At 39.4% G+C, this 27202-nt stretch overlaps 2 protein-coding genes across 3 annotated transcripts; both read left to right on the forward strand.

The window, feature by feature from the left end:
• Nucleotides 1–1044: 1044 nt before the first annotated feature.
• Nucleotides 1045–1764, forward strand: LOC137838410 (uncharacterized). Its single transcript, XM_068647656.1, has 2 exons — nucleotides 1045–1309; nucleotides 1406–1764. Exons 1-2 carry the CDS (start codon nucleotides 1045–1047, stop codon nucleotides 1762–1764), a joined length of 624 nt encoding a protein of 207 aa, XP_068503757.1.
• A 14188-nt stretch (nucleotides 1765–15952) lies between these two features.
• On the forward strand, nucleotides 15953–26985 carry LOC137837374 (protein S-acyltransferase 8-like). 2 transcript variants are annotated; one of them, XM_068646351.1, is made up of 6 exons: nucleotides 16015–16465; nucleotides 22154–22197; nucleotides 22299–22339; nucleotides 24904–25209; nucleotides 25325–25558; nucleotides 26136–26985. In XM_068646351.1, exons 2-6 carry the CDS (start codon nucleotides 22191–22193, stop codon nucleotides 26655–26657), a joined length of 1110 nt encoding a protein of 369 aa, XP_068502452.1. In that variant the 5' UTR covers nucleotides 16015–16465; nucleotides 22154–22190; the 3' UTR covers nucleotides 26658–26985. The 2 variants fall into 2 exon arrangements, with proteins under 2 accessions (XP_068502451.1, XP_068502452.1); XM_068646350.1 differs by having other exon boundaries at nucleotides 15953–16465; nucleotides 22154–22339.
• Nucleotides 26986–27202: the final 217 nt, after the last annotated feature.

Genomic DNA, 27202 nt, shown 5'->3' on the forward strand with positions numbered 1-27202 from the left:
AACATGGGCGAGCTAGACAAAGATCTCTGCCTTTTCTAGAAGAGCGTAGCAGCTGCCAACATCACCTTCCCTACCGCCTCAATCATCTCCTTCGAGTTCTCCGAGGCCAACTTGAAGCTCACATAGGTCAGCCCCTACCCCAGCACTAAGACTCTTGTTTTGTGCTGGAAGCAACTTAGCGTTTCTACCATTCCATTCTTTGGCGTTCTACTTGTTCTGTATTGGTCTTGATTTTGAATCCATGTGCCACTTGCTTGCGTTATTCCTACGTGCATATACTTGTATATCTTGCTTCTGCTTTTGTGCTTACTCATCTATTTTCTACCCTGTGCAGACTTCATGTTGGGAAAAGGCAAACTAGCTTAACTGAGGGCGATCGCCCGATCTCACAAGCTGGCGACGGGCTCCCAAACCGTACCCAACTCGGTAGTGGAGATCGCCATTGCTCAGGGCAGAACTCCTCCCCAAGGTCCAACTCCTTCGGAGGCACTAGCCGCCCCTCAAAGAAAAAAGCTTGTCTTGAGGAAGCCAAAGAGGAAAACTCCTCAAGTAGTACAAGAAGAAGAAGAAGATGACGAGGTGACTGAGGATGGCCTTGTCACCAAAAGAACAAGGGTGGCTCCCTCTTCACCACCTGCACTCCCAACTCCAACACCGCCCTCACCTCCAGCTCCAACACAACCAGTCCAAGCAACTCCCTTGGCCGTCGCACCCCCCGTGGTTGAAAGCAGCGACCCAAACTTCATTGAGAATCCTCCGAGCGCCTCCACGCCATTTGTATCTACTGGAGAGGGTCCTCCTTCAACCACCTCTATCGCTGGGGCTGCACCAGGAGGAGATGAAGGTGGCCATAACTCGCCAATTTTGATAACTGAGTCTCCGACTTCACCACCACGCCAGGAAACCCCCCTCGCCCTTCAAACTCAAGAGGGTGGTGGTGAAAGTCAGCACCAAGCTCCTCCAGCACCTCCACTAGCAACAACTTCAAACTTCCCCCCCTCCATCGAAGAGATCTGGGGACCCTTCACAACCAAACTGAAGATGATGGCAGAGGATCTCCCCTCAATTATAACGAAGGCTGTGAAGAACTCGAGCAAGAAGCTCAAAGATGAGAATGCGGCGCTCAAGGAGTCAAACCGCCTGATAAGGATGGAGGCGGAGAAGCTTTCTTGCAATCTGATGATGGCAGAAATTGACCATTCAAGGCTGGAGGACGCCATGGATGCTGAACTAAGAGGCGCGCGCAAGGAGGCCTCCGATCTGCACCAAAAACTGCACCTCCAAGCTCAAGAGAAAATCGAGCTGGAGAGTAAGCTTGTACCTTACAGGCTCAAGGTGGCCAACTTGGAGGCTGCAATGAAAGCAGATGCGGCCAAGGTGGAAAACCTTGAAAAGAGGTCGGCAGATCGGGAGGTCCTCCTTGGGAAGGTCGAGAAGGAGAGGGACGACACCAAGGCTGAGCTCGCCAAAACTCAAGAGGAAAACACAAAGATTGCTGCAGAGCTGGCCCAGGTTCGGGAGGAAAACAAAAAGGCTGCTGAAGAGCTTGCTCGGGCTCGTGAAGAAACTGAAGGGCTGAAGAAGCAAACCGACGAGCTGAAGAAACAAGCTCAAGAGCTCGAGCAAAGCTCCGCCCAAGTCCTTTCCGCCGGGTTCGACGCCGCTTTGGAGCAAGTCTCGTGCCAATATCCCGAGCTCGATCTCTCCATGGTGTCAATCTGCAACAAAGTGGTGAATGGGAAGATCGTGCCCTCTGAAGATTAATCGCCTCCCTCCATCATTTTGTTTTTTGAAACTTGGTGCTCATTTCTGTTTGTAAAAACTTTTATATGTAATTCTTCTTCGTATGTACTTGAACTGACATTGCTTTATATAACTCCTTCTGCTTAAGATGTTGTTTTCTAATATCGTGCCTCAAACGCCTCTTACTCGCTGTGTGATTAACCAACATAACCGGTAGAACTCGCTTAAACAAATTAACTTAGCAATTCCTCGGGCTTAACCGTTCACTCACTGCTTTGAACTCGAGCAAACTGTTAATCTTATAACAATTTATCAAACTGTTAACTCGAAGTAAAATTTGAGCAACTATTAACTCTCAAACGATGACTCTTAATACAACTTGCATACTTAAGGCAATAAACCTCAACATAATCCACTTACTTGGCAGCAGGTTTTAACTTAAACTGGTATCACAATACAGTTTACCTGATCTGCCCGGCAAGGTTAGCCTTTACTCCTGCCATCGCTTGGAATTCTTCTGATCGCCATAGAGTTCTGGCGATGTAAGCTTTCTTTGCCTTCATAACTTGGCTATTGTTCCCTCATCTGGGGGGTAGAGGCGCCTTTCGGATCCTTCTCTACCTCCCTGAGTTTCAGAACAATAAGCTGGACAGCGAGGTGTTTTCTTTGAACTTACCTTAGCTATCTTTTAAACTTCTTTCACCCTTCACGCCATACCTGAACTCGTTCAAGACGAGAAGGATTTTATCTGTCTTCACACCGCCTACAAGCGTCGAAGCTTTCTCTGGTCTTACTAAGTTAATATTGATGTTTCGCTTAAAGGGGGAGAGGCGTTTTCCTTCCCTTCCCGCCGTTTAAGGTCACGAACACCTCTGACTTTTCAGTTCATCTTGCCTGAACTCACTCTGAGGTGAGGAGGACTTTTTCTCACCTGAACTCGCTCAACGGCGAGAAGGACTTTATCTTGCCTGAACTCGCTCAACGGCGAGAAGGACTTTATCTTGCCTGAACTCGCTCAACGGCGAGAAGGTCTTTTTCTTGCCTGAACTCGCTCAACGGCGAGAAGGTCTTTTTCTGGTGCCTCAACTTGCCCAGGGTGTACATCTCCTCCCCCCTGGATGCACTGAGGACTTTTTCTCTTTCTTGCCTGCACTCGCTCGAGGGCGAGGAGGTCTTTTAATCTTTCTCGCCTACACTCGCTCGAGGGCAAGGAGGTCTTTTTCTTTTCTTGTCTCCAAACGCACGAGAGCGCTGAGGTCTTTAGTCATCGTTGGTGCCTCCGATCGCCGAAAGACGATGAGGACTTTAAAACTTTAACTGATGCCGCCAATTGCCGAAAAACGATGGGGATTTTAAAACTTTTACTTAGAAAGCATGTAGCATAACTTTAAACTTGCCTTGAATCACATACGAGTGATAAGTTCTTTTTTCTAAAACTTTCGACACAACAAGCATGCAATCTTAGATGCTTTAAACTCTTTGAAAACTCTTCTTTATTGGGTGGCCTCATTAAAAACCCTCCTTAGGGAAAAAAGAGTGCCCCCTTCAAACGGTTTTAACAGAAAGCTTGCAAATCTCTTCATGTTCGTTTTTACTTACAAAGATTTAACTGTAATATAATTTGAGGTGTGTGGCGTTCCAGGTGCGAGGAATCGCCACTCCTTCCAACGTCTCTAAGCGGTAGGCGTCGTTCCCGAGCGCCTCGGTTATTCTGAACGGTCCTGTCCACTTAGGCGATAACTTGTTTTCCATCTCGTACTGATGGGCCTTCCTCATCACCAGGTCGCCCTCTCTAAACTGCCTTGGCATCACCTTCGAGTTATACCTTCGCTCAATCCTCCTTTTCACTGCCTCAGCCTTTACCCTTGCCTCCTCCCTGACCTCATCCAGCAAATCCAGATTCAATCTTCTTTCTTCGTTCGAGTCTTCCGCCACAAAATTCTGGAATCTCGGCGAGCTCTCCTGGATTTCCACTGGAATCATTGCATCACATCCATAGACCAAGCTGAACGGGGTCTCGTGGGTTCCTGACTGCTTAGTGGTGTGGTACGCCCAAACTATGTCGGGTACCTCTTCAGCCCACGATCCCTTGGCTTTCTCTAGTCTTCTCTTCAAACCTCTTAGCAACACCCGATTGTCAGACTCTACTTGGCCATTAGTCTGAGGGTGCTCGACGGATGCAAACACCTGTTGTATTCCCACCTCTTCGCACAGCTTCTTCAATAGGTGACTTGCAAACTGAGTCCCATTGTCTGACACCAGGCGCTTAGGCACACCAAACCGGCACACGATGTTCTTCCATACAAAACTCTCGATCTTGTGTGCGGTGATCTGGGCTACTGGTTCTGCTTTGATCCACTTGGTGAAGTATTCAATCGCCACCACCAAGTACTTCATCTGCCTGATCGCCAATGGGAAAGGTCCCAGAATGTCAATTCCCCACGTATGAAACGGCCAAGGGCTGTAAATTGACCTTAACTCTTCTGGAGGCGCCTTAAGCCAATCGGCGTGTTGCTGACATTGCTTGCAACATTGTGCATACTTCTTGCAGTCCTCCCTCATCGTTGGCCAGTAATACCCTGCACGGAGAGTTCTTGCAGCCAGAGCTCGACCCCCGACGTGACTTCTACATATCCTTTCATGGAGCTCGGCCATAATTCTAGTGCATTTTTCTCCGTGCACACATTCTAGGAGTGGGTGTGTAAACCCAAACCTATACAGCTCGCCATCTATCATGGTGAACTTGCTGGAGTTCTTCTTTATCTTCCTAGCCTCCGTCGGATCCAGCGGGAGAAGGCCATCTGCCAGGCAGCGCTGGTACTGCGTTATCCATGTGTTTGGCTCATGCGTAGCGTAGACCTGCGTCATGTTCACCCTCTCCCCCCGACATGCTCTTATTCTCGGCGATCTCAAGGTCTCCTGAGTCAAGGACCTGTGACTCCTCGCCGCTTTTTCCGTCGACTTGCTTATCTGAAGAACTAGGTGGTCTGCCATAAATGCTCTAGGCGTCTTCAGAGTTTCTTGGATCACTGTCCTCTGCCTACCCCCCTTGCCCGAACTGGCGAGCTTGGCTAGCAAGTCTGCTCGGGCATTCTGCTCTCTGGGCACATGCACCACTTCAAATGAGACAAAGGAACTCTTCAACTCCTGCACATACTCCAAGTAAGCCGCCATTTGTGGATCTTTGGCTTGAAACTCGCCCGTTACTTGTCCCGTGACCAATAACGAGTCACTCTTGGCCATCAGCACCCTAGCCCCCATCTCCTTAGCCAACAAGATTCCGGCGATCAGCGCCTCATATTCTGCTTGATTGTTGCTGGCTTTAAAAGCAAATCTCAGGGATTGTTCTATCAGCACGCCGTTGGGCCCCTCCAGAATGACTCCAGCACCGCTACCCTGCTGGTTTGACGATCCGTCCACTGAGAGTACCCAACGAAAATCATCCCCTTCAACTCGTGCTGCTTCTGACGAGAGCTCGACCACAAAATCAGCAAAAATATGCCCTTTGATCGGTCCTCGAGGCTCATATTTGATGTCGAACTCCAACAGCTCCACCGCCCACTTCACCATTCTCCCAGCTACATCAGGCTTCTTCAGGACTTTCTGGATGGGCAAGTTGGTCATCACCACCACTGTAAAACTTTGAAAATAGTGGCGCAACCCCCTCGCCGAAAATACTACAGCTAGTGCAGCTTTCTCCAAGACCTGATACCTCACCTCCGGGCCTTGCAATACCTTGCTGACGAAATAAATAGGCTTCTGAGCCTGGTCTTGATCTTGGGCGAGCACCGCACTCACCGCCCTCTCAGTCACAGCAAAATACAACCTGAGAGGGGTTCCTACTAAGGGTTTGCACAAAACCGGTGGGCTCGCCAAGTACTCTTTAAGCTTCACGAAGGCTTCTTCACACAACTTCGACCAGACAAACTTGTTGTTTCGCCTTAAACATTGGAAGTACGGATGGCCTTTCTCTCCGCTAGCTGATACGAAACGAGACAGAGCGGCCATTCGACCTGTAAGTTGCTGCATCTCCTTCACGGTAGCCGAGCTCCTCATCGCCAATATGGCAGCACACTTATCAGGATTTGCCTCTATTCCTCTTTCAGTCAAAAGGAAACCCAAGAATTTCCCTGCCTCCACGCCGAAAATGCACTTCTCGGGGTTCAGCTTTAATCTGAACTTGGCGATTGTGGTGAACAACTCCTCCAGATCCGAGACGTGCTTGCTCTTTTCTGGCGAAGTCACGACCATATCATCTACGTACGCTTGCACATTCCTTCCCAACATTGGTGCAAGTACCTTATCCATCAATCTTTGGTACGTGGCCCCCGCATTCTTCAGCCCAAAGGGCATCACCTTGTAACAGTAGCACGACCTCTCGGTCATGAAGGCAGTTTTCTCTTCATCCATAGGATGCATCTTTATATGGTTATACCCCGAGAAGGCGTCCAGAAAACTCAGCAACTTGCACCCTGCTGCACTGTCGACCAGGGCATCTATGCTCGGCAAAGATACGAATCCTTTGGACAAGCCTTGTTCAGGTCAGTGAAGTCGACGCACATGCGCCACTTCCCATTACTTTTCTTCACCAGCACGACATTAGCCAACCACTCAGGGTACTGGACCTCCCTGATATGGCCTGCGGCGAGGAGCTTCTGCGTTTCATCCCTAATCGCCTGTCTCCTCTCCTCATTGAACTTCCTTCTTCTCTACCGCACTGGTCTGACTTGTGTGTCCATTGCCAGATGGTGACACAAGAAATCGGGGTCAATTCCCGGCATGTCCGAAGCAGACCATGCAAAAGCATCCAGATGCCGTTCTATCACCTTGGCGATCTGGTCTTGGAGCTCAACCTCCAAAGATCTTCCCAGCTTGAAGACCTTTCCCCCGATCTCCCTTTCGAGCCACTCCTCGACGGGTTTGGGTCTGGTTTCCCTGGCGATCACCGCCCTGACGATTTCCGATTCCCTCGCTTCCTCTGGGCGGTTCCTCGCTTCTTCTTCCCGTGCGCTCTCTCCCTCAACCTCAGCATCCATCATGGTGACATCGCCTTCGGCGGCCACTTCCATCGCCGCATCAACAACTCACCATTCTGCAGGCCTGGGCTTCACATCGGGAGGCGGCGTCGTGGTGATGTAACTTACTGACCTCTTATTCTTGAGGCTATTCTCATAGCACTTCTTCGCCTCCTTTTGGTCAGATCTGATGGTGATCACCACCCCCTCCATCGATGGTAACTTAACCTTCATGTGCCTAGTTGAGGGCACAGCTCCTATTCTGTTGAGGGTTGGTCTCCCCAACAGAATGTTATGTGCTGAGGGGGCATTCACAACGAGGTACTTGATTTTCTCCGTCCTCGAAGCCACCTCATTCGTGAACGTTGTTCTTAGCTCGATGTACCCCCTGACCTCCACCTGATCACCAGCGAACCCATACAAGCACCCTCCATAGGGTCTTAGCTGGTCAAGGGGTAGTTGCAACTGCGTGAAAGTCGGCCAGAACATTACATCCGCCGAGCTTCCTTGGTCCACCAGTACCCGGTGGACTTTCCTTCCTGCCGTGACAAGCGAGATGACTATGGGATCGTTGTCGTGAGGCACAACGTCCCTAAGATCCTCCTTTGTGAACGTGATGTCCACATCTGGTGAGTGATCCTCGAACATATCCACCGTCATCACAGACCTTGCGTATTTCTTCCTCTGTGACGCAGTGCATCCACCACCCGAGAATCCTCCAGCGATGGTGTGGATCTCGCCATGAGTGGGCATCTCATGCTGCTGAGCCTCACCACTTGCCGGCTGGGAGCTCGACGCAATTCCCGTCCTCTTGTCCAGCAGGTAATCGTTCAAGAAGCCGCTCTTGACCAGGTCGTCGAGCTGGTATCCCAGGGCCAAACACGAATCAATAGTGTGACCAAAACTCTGGTGGAACTCACACCAGGCGTTTGGTTTTGGTCCTAACACCTTGTCACCCACTTTTTCAGGCGCCTTAAGCCTGGCTGCTATGTTGGGAATGGCGATAAGATCCACCATCTGGAACGTCTTCTGCTTGAGCGCCACTTCTACTCTTCAGGCTGTTCGACTAAGTTACTCAGATGAGGAGCAACTTGGTGCATAGCTGCCTTGGAGCGCGATCTCTTCTAATGGCGAGCATAGGGTGTCACCATGCACACCTTCTCTGTGGTCTCGCCTGTCGCTATCACGATCTGCATTACTTGCTCATCGTGCATGTTCTGGTAAACTGTTCCCTGGCCTCAACCTCTGGCTAGGGAATGATCATCTGATAACTTCATCCTTCGTACTTGTGCCCTTTGAAAGCTTTGAACAAGCTTCCCTGATCTTTCAGCGATGTCCCCCTGTCGGCGATCTCTGACCACTTGGTCGTCTAAGCTCGCATACGGCGACTACGACACAAGCCTGGTGACCGCCGATTTAGGTATGTAGAGATCGGAGCACGCCAACTTAACGATTGGCGACTACATAGACTTCCCGATGTCCTTCCCTTCTATCAGCCAAGTGTTCCGTTCAACACGCCTATATTTTCGCTTGCTGCCACGTCATCACTCCCGACTACAGGGTCGGTACAGTTGCCAAAACCAAAAGAAAAACAAAAATTGCAACATAGTAAAATTGATTTTCAAACTAACACCTATGCTTTATTTGATGATTTCTATAGGTGGTCGTTTGATCCAGGAGGACAAGCTTTGGCGAAACAAGAGGCTGCTATTCGAGATCAAGTCTGTAGATCTGAGGATAGATCTTCTCAAGAAGGAGGAGATGATGGACACCATCCAGCCACATCCATCCCCCTAGTTGAAGAAAAAGCGTTGGATTTGAGGACAAATCCTTTTCAAGAGGGAGGGGATGATGGAAGAGGGCCAAACACAACCTCATATAAGAAGACAAGAGCCAAGACGTGAGCATCCAAAGCCTAACCAAGAGCGTCTAGGCCAAAGGAAGGAGCGTCTAGGCCAAAGTGAAGAGCGTCTAGCACAAGGTGGAGAGCGTCTAAAGGGAGAACGTTTAGAAGGAAGGGTAGACCGTCTAGGACCTATTACTAGGTCCATGACCAAGCTACTGATGTGAGACTTGGGCCAAGCTATGGATGAGAGAAGAAGCACCTTGTATATGCTACTTGAAGGCCCATTAAGGATAGCTTAATATTAGTTGTGGTGTAAATAGCATAAACTTGATTCCATGAGACTTGACCTAGATTTGCTAAAGATTTGGTCACTTTCTAGAAGGATTCTCCACATGGCCATGTGCTCCATGTGATGTAAATTTGCATTTCATTTTGATTAGCATTAGGGTTGCATTATGGTCCTCCTTAGCCTATAAAAGGAGGAGCCTACACCTTGTATTTTCAAGATTGAATAGAGTATTGTTATGCTGCCAATTTAGTGCCATACATTACTCCTTACCTAGCTTCTAGGTTTTAATCTTCATTTCACCACCTTCAAAGGGGCTGGCCGAACCTCCCCATTTCCACACTCTTCATGCACCTTCAAGGTCACCACACCTCTTAGGAGGACCTTGTTCATCTCTTCCATTAAGCTTCCGCACCATCTTCAACAAACATCCAAGAAGAGCTCATAGGAAATCCATCAATAATTGCTTGCTCTCCTCCAAGATTTCCTACAAAACAAATTTTCAAGTACAAAGATTTGGTCCCCTTATGAATGTGGGTCCATCTGGTTTATACTCATCAATTAAAGCTTTATTTCCCTTAGGAATCCACTTCATAAGCCCTTTAGGAACAACATGTTTTCTGATTTTACAGAACCTCACAGAATGACCTCTTCTCATGCAATAGAAGCATGTAACAATCGGTTGTTTCGATGGTCCAATCGATTGTTTTTCTGGCATTTTCGAAAATGATTTTGAAAATCTATCTTGTTTGTTTTGTGGATTAAAACCCAATCCAGCTTTTCCAAAAACGCAGTTTTAAGATGCTAGAACACTCTCAAAGTTGGATTGGCCTTTAGAAAGCTTATCCACTATTTTAACAAGATAATGGACCTTATTTTCAAGATTTTCGCAATTTTCACAAACTAGAGTATCATACTTGCAAGAGGAGTTTTTGTAAATGATTTCCAGATTTTCAAAATCTGTTTTTGAATTTTCTAAATCCTCTTCCAGTGCCTTTACTCTGTTTTCAAGCCAGCTGTTCTTTTCTTTTAACTGATTGTTCAAGAGAGCCAATCGGTTGGCTTCTTCATGCGTTTCTTGAAAGGCTAGAAGCAATTGACCATAATTTTCAGAGTTTGAAGAGTTTGATGAACTTACACTTCTTGAGTCATCCTCCCTTCTGGCCATGAAGCAAAGATTTAGGCTTTTCTTATTTTGCCTTCTTTTCCTTCTTGCTTGACTCTTTGTCGTTGCTTCCTTTGGTTCATGAGCAGCCTTGATTGTCTCCCACATTTCCTTAGCAATTTTGCACTTTGATATTCTAAAAAATTCATTAGTATCTAGTGCAGAAGCTATAATGTTTTGAGCAGACCGATCAAACTGGGCCATCTTACATTCATCTTTTGGCCATTTGGACAAAGGTTTTGCAATGAAAGAATTATCCTTTTTGAGCTTTGGAATGTAAGGACCATTCTCAATTGAGTCCCAAATTCTTTTATCAATAGATTCAATAAAGATTTTCATTCTTACTTCCCAAAACTTATAATTCAATCCACAGAATAAAGGTGGTTTGTAGATTGAAGCACCTTCCTCAAAGGATAGTTTTCCAGCCATAGAAAAATGGTTTTTAGATCAACTTGAATAACTTTCAAGAACCAAGCTCTTGATGCCAATTGTTAGAATATATGGCCTTAAACGAGAGGGGGGTGAATTGTTTAAGAAAGATTTTCGTAAACTTTTAAGCTTAGAATGAAAATACTTCAAGAAAACCTTGATTAAGAATTCAGTTTTTCAAAACATAAAGCAAAAGCACAATACTGGAAAAACAATCGGTTGTTTTACCGAAACAATCGGTTGTTTATACCAGTTATTAATTGACAAAACTGAATTTAAAGAGATAGGGATAGAGAAATTGTACACAGTTGTTTATACTGGTTCACTCCAAACCCAGAGCTACATCCAGTCTTCTCAGAACCCTGAGGAAATCCACTAAGCAATCACACCTTGATCACTTACACAACAACCAAGAGAATGACCTTGAACACCTCAAGAAACACACTCCCCTTGATCAACACACCAACACTAAGATTGTTGATCTTGATCCCCTCAAGAACACACAGCCAATCTCAGCAAAACACAGAAACGAATACTTGTTCAACAGAGTACAAGGATTACACTTGTTACATAAGATAATCTGAAATCAATACAAGCAGAATCCTATTCCATACACTTTGATCAATCACAAACTTTTAGCAATCTCAGTTCTTTGAAAAACTCAAAACTCTTAGGAAAAAACTTGTCAAAGATTCTTAATTCTCAAATCTGTTTTTCTGAATATATTCAAAGATGTAGTTTGTTATCAAATCTTAACTAACTCTTAAATTGCATTAAAAGATTGGTCAAAGCATTTAATGACTGGAGCGTAAGCAGTTAAATCATTTAAAGCTCAGTCAAACAGAAAATAGTTTTTTTGTTATGGTCCCAAAAAAAATAATCGGTTGTTTTGGTACTTAACAATTCTATTCCGACCTCAAGTCGTTGTGCATCATCGCTAGGGTCAATCACCGCATCTGAGGTATTGTCCGCTTTGGAGGTCGGTGCTCCGTCACGGTTTTGTCCTTAAAAGGCGCCTCGAAGGGTGAAGAGAGGAGGGAGTATATAAACTGCCCTTGACCTCGATTCCTGAGCGATGTGGGACTGTATTGGCATACGGGAACAAGCCCCCCAGTCGAGGTCTAAGGGGAGTGGATCCCCCTAGTTGAGGGGCGAAGGAGCCTCTTCGGTCCCATGGTGGGCGCCATTGTTCCGCCCTCAAGTCGTTGGGCAGCATCGCTAGGGTCAATCACTGCATCCGAGGTATTGTCCGCTTTGGAGGTCGATGCTCTGTCACGATTTTGTCCTTAAAAGGCGCCTCGAAGGGTGAAGAGAGGAGGGAGTATATAAACTGCCCTTGACCTCGATTCCTGAGCGATGTGGGACTGTATTGGCATACGGGAACAAGTTCAACTATTTTAAAAACAGTTTTCAATCTTTTTCTCAAAACACCTAAGTACAAACAATCGGTTGTTTCGACAAAACAATCGGTTGTTTTAACTTAGTTTGAAAACATTTTACTTTCACAAAGATTGAGAATGTTAATGCTTTAGATTTAATCAAAGGGTGGATTACAACATATAAACTACCCCAGAACTAAGCTAAACCAGCACAGCAACATCAAGCACAGTCAAGGCTTCAACATCCTTCAAAGGGTTTGGATTTCTTCAAAACTTGAACACCACTTGGTTCAACAGCAATATCTTATATGTGAACAAACTAACTATGTTATTTGCAGGAGTTCTAAATTCGATGACAAATTCTTTCCAACTTGGGGGGCATGATACAATCCAAATAGCCAAGAAGATGACCAAGGACACAAGAGACATTTCACACTTTGATAAGTCATCTCAGCTTCCAAGACAAGGCCCCACCAAATGTCGGAAGAACCTCAACAAAAGAAGAACTGGGCATAAATCAGAGCATCAAATGTTTTTTCTTTTGGTCTTCTTACGAGACAATTTTTGTAAATAAATTTTGCCCTCCACTCATCTTGCCCTCCAAGTCACTCATTCCTATATAAAGGGTGCCTTTCTCCATGTATTGGCACATTGAATTTTGAAATAGAAAGGAAACTCTGTAGGAGTGATTAGTGAGCATAGTCTCCTAGTATTTTTAGGTCTTATCTTGAGTTGTGTGAGTACTTCAAGTGGTGACTCTTCCTCACTTATCTTGGGGTTTCCCACCCTCCAAGTAGCGTGACCATTCTCCCCATTCTCCATAAGCTTCCTTCATCTTTTCTCCTTTCCTTCCTTTCATTTATGCCATTTACATTCCTTCTTTATGTTCTTGTTTATGTCTTTTTCATTCGGTCATCTTCATTCATTATTTGCTTCATTTGCTCTTTAATTTCTGCCCCATTCACCATAATCACCATATATTTGTGTTTTTCTTTTGCCCTATAGAAGTGAACATTCACACTTACTTAACCTCTTGGTTAAGTTCGTGTCCAGTGGGGATCTTCTTTGGGATCTCACCTTACATTGCTAAAAATAAAAAATCATAAACAAAGTGCCACCCATAAAATGTGTCAATCTAAAATCAACTCACATCACTTGTGCCCATGCTCAAGCTTGATCGGGCATGGGCCCACTAAGCTAGTCCTAGGCTAGGTCGACTAAGCTAGAGTTAGGTTGGGCTAACTATGCTTAACATAGGTTGGGCCAACTCGGATTGACCTAGTTTTAGGTCAACTCTACTCGAATTAGGAAAGGCCTACTTAACTTTATCTAGTCTCGGTCTGACTTTGCTCGACTTAGGCTCGACCAACTTAAATTAAGATAGCCTTGGGCTGACTCAACTTATCTAGAGCATGGACCGACTCGGCTTAACCTGGGTCTAAGCTGAGCTTGAGCCTGGGTTGTCTTCAACTAGACTCGACTCGACCAGGATCTAGGCCGACTTAGCGCGATGTGTATCAAAGTTGAATCAACTTAACCTAGACATGGGTTGAGTGGACGCTACCCAAGCTTGGGTTAACTCGACTTGACCTGGGTCTAGACTGAATCGACTCGACCTTCTCCTAAGTTGACTTGATCTATGTCCGAGCCTACTCAACTCAACCTGAGCTTGACATGGTGCTACCTTAATTGGATCTGACTCAACCTACCATTTCATAGCTTGAAACAAAGGAGACACACATTAATTTTGAATTTTTAAAATTCAAAAGATTATCCAAACTAATCCAATTAAATTTAGTTACATAAATTCATTTAAACAGAGTTAAAGTAATTGTATTTTTTCCCCATTCTAATATATTATAATATTTATAAATACGAGTAATATTATAAACATAATTTAAATATATTAGTTTTGAAATGTTTATTTTTAAAATGTACTGCTAACTATATTTATAAACATATAATTAAATTTATTATAATATAAAAATATTATTTGGAAAAAGCTATTTCATTGACGTGATTTTCAATTTCTAAAAACAGGTATACTTATTTATTGCAAATAGATTCTTCAAGGAAAAAAAATTTCTACAATACTTTATTTCTTCAATCTCTTTCTTCTCCATTCATTTATTTCATCAATCCCATAGAAGTTTAGCAGGTGAAAAGGAAAACGAAAATTTAAGAAGATCATGGATAAGTCATGTGAGTGAAAAGAAAATGAAAGTGAAAGGTTCTATTACTCACTCTCACTTCACTTTTATTATTTTTTTATTTCTACCATTTTTTCACCCATTCAATCTTCTCTCTCTGTCTCTGTCTTCATTCAGTATGGAGAAACAATTTCTTTTTTTACTATCTCTGTCATAACTTTTGTCTTCATGTCATTCCTCAAAGTGGGTTCCAATTCTAAATTAGTTTAATTTTTTTTTTTTAAAAATAATATTTAATTTAGTAATTAGTTATTTTTTTAAAATTAGTTTTTATTTCATAATTTTTTAATAATAAAAAAACTTGATATAATATATGATTGATTCTTATTTAAGAGGACATTTTGATATAAGAGAAATTTAAGACTTTGGATATTGTACAAGATTTTGGATTATAAAGTACTTGTATTACAATTTTTTAAGAATAGTATGATACAATGACATTAATAAAAAAGTAGAATATAATGTTAAATAAATATTAAATTTCATACATTACATTTAACAACACTTATAATATTATTAATGAATAAGAAATATAAATGTAAAAGAGTGTGCTTGGTAAGATAATAAACTGACGAGTATCTTATTCTATTAGTTATAAACTAGTTTGATTAATATAATACTACTTAATAATTACCTTAAAGTAACTTATTTTAAAAGTTTGTAATTTATAATTATAATAACTTGCAGTTGATAATTTATTTAATTTTTATTATCATTATTTATATTTAAAATTATTGTTTTGCTATCCTTAATTTTATTTATTTATTATTATCTATTTTAATTTTAAAAAAATTAATTGTTATACTATTTTAGTATATGTTGGATTTTTTTTTAATTTTATGTAGTTTAAATTAAAAAAAATTGAAATAATAAAATTCATTAGATATTATATTGTTATGTCACACACAATAAAATTGATTAATGCTTATTATATAAAAATAATTTAAATTAAAAAAATAAAAAATAAATTTCTAATAAATAAATTTGATTAATGCTTATTCTATTATCTCATTTTATAGAACGACTTCTCTTCATCAAAATAAGACATGCAACTTTTAAAAATAAACAGAAATATTTAAAAAATTAATTATTTTAAAAATATAAAACCATAAATAAATAATAATATATTTTTATTTAAAAACTTATAATTTAATTATATAATAAAATTTATAGCATTATATTGTATATTATCAACTCTTTTATTAAATACTTTTAATATAATAATTTAATAAATTAAGTTATCAGTTCCAAACTTGTAAATTAGAAATTTAAGAGCTACCAACATTTTAGACAAAATTCTTCTTCAATATTTTCCTTTTATTTTTTTAAAAGTGTTGGGATTAAATTTAAATGATAAATAATAAGTAAACAATTAATTTAGTAAATGTATCATTAAATAATAAATTACAATGTGTAATGTGTTTTCTCTTTTACCTAAAAGCTAACAATATTACTAATTCATTTTTCATAATTAAAGGTCTTTGTGTTTTTTAACCACTTATTTAAGGTACTTAAGGCACAATGTTGATAAATTCTTAATGAGCTAAGAAACTGATTATTGTTTAAATCATACTTGAAATAAATAGCTTAATTTTTTTCCAAAATTGGAAACATAATTGGTTTCTTAGTAATGTATTTTGCTACAGTGGAACCATTCTCACAAATTCAACTAAATTGTCAACTAAATCACTTTTAATAGACAATATGTTTTTATTCAGAAATAAAAGAACATCTTTAATAAATATCAATTAGAAGATGTGTGAGAAAATGGTATATTATTATATTTTATAATAAGAGTTTTTTTTTTATATTTACACCAATGAAGTAAAAGTCAATTAATAGTAATAAATGGTGAAACAAAAAAAAAATGGTGAAAATTAATAAAAGTGAGAAAATTGGGTAACGCTCTTCTTCATGGAGGTGGTGAATTTCAGAGATTTCACATTCACTGGCGAAGGGTTTCTGGTCACACAACACAACAAGGCAAACCCGTGTCTCTTCCTTCTTTCTTCAACACTGTTCTGTTCTTTCTTTCTCTCTCTCTTATATTTTATTATTCGCTTGTTTTATTTACCCGAAAAACCAAACCTGCAATTTCCGAACCCGAAAATCGCCGTCTTTGAATTACCCTTTTTGTTTCTCGCGGAGGGTTCTTCACGCGCTAGACCCAAATCGTGGAAGCCTCGGATTTTGACCCTTCAATCGCTGAATCGAACTACCGTTCAGCGGTGGGGTCGTTTGGGGGTGGTTGAACGCGTTGGTGAGATGAGAAGAACTTTCATGTTTTGGGTTTGCAAAGAGTTATTATAAGAAGGAGTTGTTGCAGCAGAGCTTCTTCTTCTTCTTCTTAATGGCAACCAAGCGCGTTTATGAAGCATGGAAAGGAAGTAATGTAATGTTCTTTCTCTGTATTTTTTTTATCTTGTTCTTCGTGAGTATAGCTTATTATGTTTGATGTGTTAAATGGGTATGTGCTGGATTTGTTTTTGTGAGTTGGGAAGTGTTGTTTTTGGTAATTTTATTTTTTGGATTTTTGAAGGGGTTAGTGGTTTGCACTTTGAATTTCTGCTGATTTTGTTGGTTGAAGGTTGAAATTGTGAGTGAGGATAGAGGGGAAAATATTAACTTGGAAGTGTGGTTTCAGAATTTAGGAGGTGAGTGTATGTTGAGTTGGTGGAGTTTTATAATATTTTACAATTGAATGGGCTGTTTGGTTTGGTTTGTCTTTGTCTTTGTCTTTGTAACGTTGTTTGTGTGAGGAAGCTTGATTCTTGATTTTGTGAGTTTGAACTGATAGGCATTGATGGTGGTCATTGGAGGAGTCAGTTGAAAGAAAAATTTAATGTGATTAATAGCTGCTATTGGCTGGCTGCAGCTGGTAATCTGCTTAGAGTTTTGTCTTTTTTCTAGTGAGGGAGAGATGCGTGAAAACTGTGAAGCTGTACTTCAGGCTCATGCATCTTGTTTAGGTTGAAGACAAAGGTTGGGCTGGACAACTTGGTTTGTCTCATGGGTAAATGAGTGACAGAGATATATAATTTGTGTCCCCTTTTGTCTTGTTCATGATGATGGGTTTTTATTACTAATGCTGTTCTTATTGTCTCTTGAAAGTTGAAAGTGTGTTGAATTGAAGAGATACGAATGAAACTGGAAGTGTAATAGTCGGTATCTAGGAGCAGGTGTCTCTGTTCATGTAGAGCTGGTGGAGTGGGATTATCTGCTTTATGAAGTCTGAAAACATTAAATGAGCTGTTTTGTATGTCTTCTGTAAGCCTTATCTTGTTTGTTTGTGTGAGTAAGCCTGACTTTGGAAGAAAACTGATGGAACCTTGATAGTGGTTCATTGGAGGACATAGTTGAAAGAATAATTAATGTGGTTGTTCAACTTTGTGCAATCTCCCAGGTTAATGATGGAGCTGCAGCTTGTTTTGTACTTTGTATATGTAATATGGGAAAGATGCCTGAAGCATTATCCTCAATTTGTTGAGATACTTTGTCTCATGGACAAAGTAGTTTTAATTTTACAGTTTTTTTCTTGTTTTATTTATCTGTCTGCTCAATGGTGTGCATGTTCAGTTTTGATTTTATGGAGTTCAAGAAGGTATGAAGTATCATGAACTTGAGCTTGTTTTTGATCAATTTTCTATATGCATTTTTTTATGGTAGTTTTCACATACAACAGAAATTGTCTTAGCTAGGATTGAATTAGAATCAATGGATTGCTTCATCTTTATGTTGGATGAAATTTGTCAATATATTCTATCTGTTTCTGTGCTTGAGATAGTGCTAAGCTACTATCTTTTTTGGAATTAAAGTATTACTGGAGAGGCTAATAATTTCAGCTCCATGTAGAACCAAAATCCTTGTGGAGACTTCCTCTAAACAACCTCAGTTCACTTGTAGTGTCCCGGTGTCCTGTTTGGAATTTCAAATCCATGGTTTGGGTAAAATCTTCAAGAGATAAGCTTTTGCTCAAAGGATGGTTTGGGTCTTTCCCAATGGAATTCCAAACATATTTGTCATTGGCTTTCTAAAAATCCAGTTAAACTTATTATTTACATCAACCACCAACATATTTGCCAAAAGCATCAGCTCCAGGAGTGAACAGTGATTTAGCCATTAGTTTCTTTTGCATTGTGGGAGAATAATTGACAACGGTTATGTTGGGAAGAGAACTGATAATAGCTGTCACAAACAGTTTTGTATTACTAGATATAAGTGTAAGTAATAGTAATAGTAATTGGCAGTTATGAGTAGAAGATTGGATCAGTAATGTATTATTAGAATATGTGATAGATAGCAAATAACTTTTCCTTTATTAGTTGTTTAGTGTTAGCTCTTTATTAGAATACGAAACTTCCTTGATGATAGTTATTCATAAAAATTAACTGATGTTAGTTATGTATCATCATGGTATATTTATGGTGTGTACTATGGAGTAGGGTGTTGTTATTTGCAGTTCGTGGATCCAGAATATTCTCTGTACGAAACCGTTTTTCTTTGGACAGAAATTGTATTGCTGTATTGTGTGATTTCCGTGTTCAGAATCACATTTTATTAGTTTATCAATTCGTGTTCTATCAGATTGATCTACATGCTATATTGTACTTTTTCTCATCACTTTTGTTATATGCTTGTATTTGGTCTGGGGCTTGGCCTCACATGTGGTCCAATGATAAAAGCTTATGATACCCAACCAGAAATTTAGATGGAGAATAGGAGTGGGATTAGAATGACTATACCAATAGGCTCCAGACTGATGGCCATATTTCATACAGAAGCCTCTCTACACCTTAAATAATTATGATTGACAAGAATTATCCATATTTCTTTATTTTTTTTTGGTTAAAATTGCTGATATAGTGTTAAGTGTCCACCACAGAAGTCCACGTTTACAAGACCTTTCATTTTTTTTTATAATTAATGCTCTTATTTTTATTAATTGTAGTTGGAGCTGTATAAGTTGTAAGTTCTAGCACTAATATTTTTTAAATGGCTCCTTGTAAGACATTTCCTAATGCATAAGCCCTTTGGGCTTGAAGCATTGCAATGCTTTGACCCACTTTCCTTAGACTGAATTTACTTTTATTATGGAAAATGTGAGCAGAAGGCATTGCATGTTGATGACTTTGAAAGACTTTCCATACCATATTAAGGACAAGGGGCCAACTCTCCCACAGGCTTAAGCTATTAGGTGGATTCCAAGGAATTTTATAAATATCTAGTAGGAAAATATGTTAGAAACTAAAAGTAGGGTTTGCAGGAAAACACTTCAGATGAGTTAGAATACAATTCCAAGCCCTTATTGTTAGTGAAAAGAGCATGCAACTGAGCCAATCAGTGTAAATATTTTAGTACCAGAGTTTCTTGTAATCAGATAGCAATACAGAGATGCTAAGTGATAAAAGGGATCATGAAACAAAAGGAAGATATTCCCCTAACAGTTATGTCATCCAAACCTCTAGTGGGAGATCGTAATATTGTTTTCCATTTATTGGAATGAGTGGAGATCTCTACTTTCTGAATTACCAATCAATTTGTTCACCTGTCTAATCCAAAACTCTAGTAGGAGATGATAATATTGTTTTCCAATTATAGGAATGAATTATTTGATGTCATTGATAATGTGGTTTCCTAGAATTTAGTTCCCCATTAAACTAAACTAAGAAGGTAGTCATGAACAGGCTCTCTGAGATCCATTGCCTAAGGCTTTCCCCAAATCCTTTCCTTGCCCAAATAGTATAAGCTTTCTCTTAATTGTGGCTAATAGGTCTTTTTCATACCTACTTCTACCTATGATATTCATCGCTAATTTCATTGGTTCTAACAGCTGCATCCAAAACCTGATTTCATTTGAGAAATGGTATCTTCCAAAACCTTTTTAAATCCTTGCTCAAAATCTTGTTAACAAGGGAGACTATACTAGTAGTTGAAAATTTCTTAACATTTTTAAACTTTAACCTTCAGAAACCAAAGCAATGATGATAGTCATTACTGTCCTAGCTTCACTGTCTAGAAAGCATTTTCTGAGGATCTTCTTGAGATCCTGATTTATAATGTCCCAGAAATTTTGGAAGAAAGTAAGCAGTGGTAAACTGGTCTATGGTTGGGGATTTTATGTTGATACATATTTAGATCCTCCCTCTGTTCTCCTTAGAAGGTGGTTCTACGCAAATGTCTTTTCTTTCAGAAATTAGATTCAACTATTCAAGTTTAAATAAATCCTTGATCTAAATTGTTACTTTTTTTTTTGGTAAATTGAGTCTTACAAAATCCTGTATTTTCCTAACCTAGTATCATCATTCATCAATAGATTTCCTTTCACATACAATCTCCCATACAAAATCTTGTATTTTTCCCAATCTAGTATTGTCATTCATCACTAAATTTCCTCTTTAACATATAATCTCCTAGACCGTAACCACAGCTTGATGCATTTGCAGCATCCACTGCAATGTGTTGTATTATCTTGAATATCTCCATTCAAGAGATGTCATGTTGTAGGAGATCCTATTTTGTTGCCAAAGATAGGAGAACTTGAATTTTATTTGACCTTGCCCTGGGTAGGTGCAAACATCTCTATACATAGTCAGTGCTGTGGGTTTGTGTATACCCCTTTGCAAAAAGTCAGACTTTATACTGTTCTATTGTTCCACCAGCTTTATATTTCAAATTGAAAGGTCATTTGAAGCCAACGGATCTCTTCCTTATAGGTAAATATGTCAACTTCCATCCTTTTTTGTTTTCTCAAAGCCCTCATTTGAATTTTTTTTTTGTCAAATCCCAAATACTACACATTTGAATTTGTCAAAGACATTTTGATTAGTCTTTGAAGTTTCTTCAATATCAACCTTGAAGGTAAAGTATGAAATCCTGTAGACAGATATGGGTTTGGAACAGTGACTATTTGGGAAGGATTCAATATTGAGGTATAAGTTCTTTAAGAGAGATAGGTTAAACTTCAAATGTGTAGCTTTACGCAAAGTTTCCCCTTAAGAAGTGCTTTTGGAAGTAAGTACAGTTTTCAAAGACAATGCTAACAAAGGTTTTCTATTGATGGAATCATAGAACTTGTAGCCTGGAGTAGAATGGCCATTGAAAACACATTTAAGAACTTGAGGGTCCAACTTACTTCAATGATGGGATGAGTGTATATAGATGGTACAACCAAATACTCAAATACCAGAACTAAGGTAAGAAGTAGGGAAAATTGCTGAAATCTTCTGAGGTGTTATGATTATGAAAGAAAACACTCTGCTCAATATTCTATTTATGAGATAGATATCATAATTGCATCTCACTAAAACATTTTTGGCATGCTTGCTTTAAACATTAGGGAACCAACAACTTCTGGGTGTCTACTTTTGCATTTGGCAACTCCATTTTTTAGTTGTTTTTGAGGGCGGGAGAACTGTAGTTAATAACCATACCTTTTCGAAGATAATCAATCTCCCACAGTAGTATTTGAGGTAATCTGTCCCATTATTAGTGTGCAGAATTTGAATGTGTATGAATTTGTGTTTTAAATCACTGAATGAAAGTTAATAAACAAATAAAGGGTAAGCATCTAATATCTTTATAGTATATTGCCAATAATCAATTTTCTAAACATTGTTTCTAATTTTATTTTGTTTCCTTATTTAATCTGTGAAATTGAATTAATTCAACAAAAAGTTGTGTCAAAGTCTTCGCATGTGGTTTGGGCCTAACTCAGCAGACAACACCAAAAGCTAGCTTGTAGAATGAGGGTTGCCCTCACATTTATATCTATTTAGGTACTATCTTTAGTCAATGTTGGACTTGAGTTTTTCTTAATGCAGCTCTCGCGCCCAATACTTGTTGTGGATAATATGGTAGGTGGGTCCAATAACTGATCCAAGATAAACTTTGATATAAATTTAGAATGTATGTTTGGACCTTGGGTTTTTCCCAATACTGAGTAGTAATGTCGACTTTCTGAAATGTAGCATTTTAGGAAATTTGTTTGCTACTGGCTAATTTCGGTAGTGTTATTATTTAATTAACTAATTTCTGTTACGTATTAAAATTACAATCTTATATATATCTTAATCTTATGCAGAAATTCCTATTTGGAGGAAGGTTGATATTTGGACCAGATGCTAGGTCACTGCTTGTTACCTTGCTGCTGATCATTGTTCCAGTTATCGTCTTTTGTGTATTTGTAGCAAGACATCTTCGCCATGAATTTTCTTCGTATAATGCAGGATATGCTATTTTGGTGGTTGCAGTTCTCTTTAATATTTATGTAAGTTTTTCTGTTCTTTGTCATTTGATGCTTTTATACTTTCGTAGTTTGCTTACCGAGATTTGTTATTCTCTAAGCCCCATGTTCCAAATTTAAGATAGGTTATTTCTTTTGATGTTTTTATACTTCCACAGTTTGCTTACTGAGATTTGTTATTCTCTAAGCCCCATGTTCCAAATTTAAAATCAAGCTATTCTCGAGTCTATCCTAGCGAGAGTTTGTTAGGCTTATCTGGCAACCCGCTATAGGGCCGTTATCTGACTACCCATAATATGTTGTTCCACGCATGAGCTGTCACTCTCGGCGTGAGGGGTCTGTTGGAGATCTCACATCAACTAGAGATTAAAACATTTCATAGTGTTGGAGATCCCACATCGACTAGAGATTAAAGCCTTTCATTGTATATAAGTAGGTGCAAACCTCAACCTCATGAGCCGGTTTTATGGGGTTGAGTTAGGCTTAAAGTCCACTTTGTAACATGGTATCAGAGCCATTTCGAGCCTATCCTAACGAGTATTTGTTGGGCCTATCGTGCCACCCGCTATCGGGCCGCTATCGGACCACCCATAATATATAGTCCCACGCACGAGTTGGTAGTCTCGGCGTGAGGGGGTGTGTTGGAGATCCCACATCGACTAGAGATTAGAGCCTTTCATTGTATATAAGTAGGTGCAAACTTCAACCTCATGAGTCGGTTTTATGGGGTTGAGTTAGGCTTAAAGTCTACTTCGTAATACATAGTATATAAGTGGGTGCAAACCTCACCTTATAAGCTGGTTTTATGAGGTTGAGTTAAACTTAAAGTCTACTTCTTAATAATTCATTATATATTTTTTATACAAAATAAAAATTACAATAAAGGAAACATGATATTATCAAGAATTCAATGTCAAATGAACACATTTTCTTACTTTGTATTGCCAAATAACGCAAAAAAAATTCTAATTACATATATGTCAAAATAGAGTACCAAATAAACTAAGGGTGTTTAGTAATTTAGAACGGGGACATGTATGTGGACGAAGATGGACAAATATGTACATACTCATCTTTGACCTGTTTTGATTTAAAAGATCAGGTATTACCCATATCCATGTTTGGTCAATTAGTTTCCTAGTGAACACTAGGACAAGTTTGGATAATACCTGTGGGTATAGGTTTATTTGACATCCCTATCCTCTACAATGTCATCCATCCACACATCAAGTTCAATAGTGGTGGACTTGACATCCCTACCCTCTACCATGTTATCCATCCACACATCATGCCCAATAATGGTGGACGTGAGGACGTGTGTTAGGAAAAATCTACGTCCCACACCAGCTAAAAATATGGTTGAAATATAGTATATTGGTGGGGGATAATTCTCATTTTACAAGCTAAGTTTTACAAAGTTGAGTTATGTCCAAACACATTCCAAGAATTCTAAATTAATTGGTATAAATATAAATGTTTATTCTATCATAAATTTCTATATGCTGCAAATGCAATGATGAATCAGTAAGAATGTGGCTTCTCTTTCTATGCCCTGCCAGCACATTTTATTTTTGTATATTTCATGTCCACCTTATGATTTTTTCAAATTAGTATCTTACAAATTGAAGAAAACATATTTGATGAACAAAAATAGTGTGATTAGAAGTCGGTTTGATATGTAAGAGAGGTTATACTACGTACCTTGAAAATGTAAGAATACAGATAGGAGAGATGGAACAATTTAAACAAAAATAATAAGGTCAATATTGAAATCAAGGTTAGGCAGTAATTGCAAAGCCTGCCAAGGAAGTTTTTCACCCAAAAACAGGCATACCTTGATTCCCACATAGACAGATTCACAAGGTGATCATGCTTGAAACCCTTGTATTATTCCATGGAACCCTTGTCATTCTTTCTAACCCGAGTCTGAGGTATAAAATCTTTCCTATTGTAAGCACCACAAAGGATGTAAGGATCCATAATCTATCCCATCTACTGTATTTCTTTTAAGAGCCAATGTTGACCCGTGGCTTCTTTAAACAGTTCAATAAACAACAGTGCACCACACAGGACTACTTGAGGGTTATAAATGAAATACAAGTCCTTTGAAGAATTTTTCTGGATGGAATAAAAAATCATCGGTAAATGATAATCCAAGAGATTTTTCCTCAGATCCAAGTGATTTTTTTAAGCATGTGATCCAATCTAGGGGTCAAATTGATTATGAAAAATTGAGCTTAATTAGTCAATTTATCTGTGGTCAAGGAAAAACATTATGTAGAACTTGAATAAATTTAATTTAGAACAACAATGGTGTTTGCATTTGCTATAAATTAGATGGTATTCTTTGTTCCTCCCAATGAAAAAAAAAATTGTAACAATAGAGGTTCAGATGCTCACAATTTTTTTCCGAGATAGTGACAACATAGAAAATGTACGATGCATATATTGATACATTTTCTTTTTTTCTAGACTTTCAGATATTTTTTGGTGATCACATTTTCTATCATTTAACCATCATTTTTAGGGAAACTCCTTGTCTAGATATTGGTTTTCTATAATCTTCTGTTTATTATCTATGTTTATAGGTGTTGATTCTTCTATGTCTTACTTCCTCACGTGATCCGGGTGTTATCCCAAGGAATTTACATCCACCAGAGGAAGAGTTCCGTTATGACTCTTCAGTTTCAGTTGATATTGGGGGGCGCCAAACTCCAAGCCTTCAGTTCCCTCGCACAAAAGAAGTAATGGTCAATGGGCATCCTGTGAGGGTGAAGTATTGTGATACTTGTATGCTGTATCGTCCTCCTCGTTGTTCACATTGCTCCATTTGCAACAATTGTGTTGAACGTTTTGATCACCATTGCCCTTGGGTGGGCCAGTGTATTGGGCTGGTATGATTGTTGGTATTCACCATGTTCTTGATGTTATGATAACTACTTTATTCATATTGATGTTCTTGGCTTGTTTGGTTTCTCTTAATTTATCTATTGCTTTTCCAAATTGCAGAGGAACTACCGTTACTTCTTTCTGTTTGTTTCTTCAGCAACTATTCTATGTATCTATGTGTTTTCCATCTCAGCTTTTTACATCAAGGTTCTGATGAACCATTATCACGGGACAGTTTGGACAGCAATGAAAGAATCCCCTGCATCAGTTATATTAATGGCATATTGTTTCATCTCTTTGTGGTTTGTTGGTGGACTTACCGGCTTTCATTTGTACCTTATTGGCACAAATCAGGTCCGTTGACATCTTTTGCATTTCTTAATATAATATCTTGTTTAAGTTATTGTTCGTTGTCCTAAAGACTAAACTGGTACTACGTGAATAAAAGTGCATTAGTAGAATTGTCCTCGGTGAAACTAAATTCAAACAAAACTCTTAAAAATATTTTAATCTTCGAAATCCACCAGGCTCCTTATTTATAGGAAATCTAGTTCATTACTTCATGTTAGGTGGACGTGCAGAGGATGATGAAGGAAAGGAAATTTTTTTAAGATACTTTTAAAATCTTAAGCTCGTTTTTGTCCCTCGTACTTTTCCTTTCAAGATAGCAATCTTAAATAAATCCCAGAAGTTCCGTATGTTCTTTCCCTCAATCCAAAATACATTGATAGTGTAAGCTTGATTCACTTGTACCATGATGTGAAAAGAGTCATACGTACCCTTCTAGTTGTTTTCCATAGTATGAAAGATAAATCATGTTCTATGTACACATTACTTATAATAATACAAATTTATTCTTTGAATCTTTATTCTTAAGAGCCCTTGTATTGCAAGAATTTCATCACCTGGTTGATTGTAACTTGTTTTGCAGACTACCTATGAGAACTTTCGGTATAGAGCCGATAACAGGCTCAATGTTTACAACCGGGGTTGTTTAAACAATTTCCTGGAAGTATTTTGTACAAAAGTGAAGCCCTCTAGGAACAATTTCCGAGCTTTTGTCCAAGAGGACGTACCAAGGCCACCCCCTCAAATCATTTCCCGGGAATCTGAACCGGATCTGGGAGGAGACCCTCGTTCTAAAGTTGAAGACGATCTGGATATCGGTGAAGACCTGTTAAAGATATCTCAGCGCCGGAATATTGAAGAAATTGATGAGGACATCCGGAGTAGAGGGAGTAATGGGCCTGCCCATAATACATCTGAAGTTGATTCAGTTTTGGGTTCAGATCGTAGGGCCCCAACAATTCGATCTGAAGCAAGGCACTCAAGTGAGGGAAGAAGTGAAAGCTGGGAAATTTCTTCCGAGGTCCTTGCCAATTCAAATTTAACTGAAACTAGAGGCTATGTTGCATCAAAGGAGGTGCGCCAAAAACTTGGGGGTTCTTTCTGATATGTGGTTACTTAGATATTAAAGGTGGAAAAGGAAATGGTGTTTGATCAGATTATAGGGATGGGAATTGAATTGATTGAGGCATTAAGTACAAAAACTTGTTTGATCTTTTTTGTGGTAAGCTTAGCCCTTTTGGAAAGAATAGAAATGTGTGTAATTTTCGAGAGACAGAGGAATAGTATCTTTTCTTTTCTTTTTCTTTCTCTTTTTGTTAATTTTTATCCTACACTCCAACATGTGCATTGCATCTTCATGTGGTTTTATTCTTTGTGTATATAACCAGTTATGATGCTAAATATCTACATGCTTTGATTTAGGTATTGTAAAACTGGTTCCTCCGCTAAATTCTTTCATCGTGCTACTATGGTACAATGATGTGTTGGGATTTTGATGACTTTGAAAGGTTTGAAGGCTTTTGATTTTAAGTACAGCTTATGATACAAAGAACGGATTTCTATTGTTCATCTTTTATTGAAATTCTACCTTCCAATTTTCTCAAGTCTCTTAGCAGATGAAAACTAAAACTGAAACCTGGGAAGGGTGTA

Source organism: Phaseolus vulgaris, chromosome 4 (genome assembly GCF_000499845.2).
Source record: "Phaseolus vulgaris cultivar G19833 chromosome 4, P. vulgaris v2.0, whole genome shotgun sequence".
NCBI classification, from domain to species: Eukaryota; Viridiplantae; Streptophyta; class Magnoliopsida; order Fabales; family Fabaceae; genus Phaseolus; species Phaseolus vulgaris.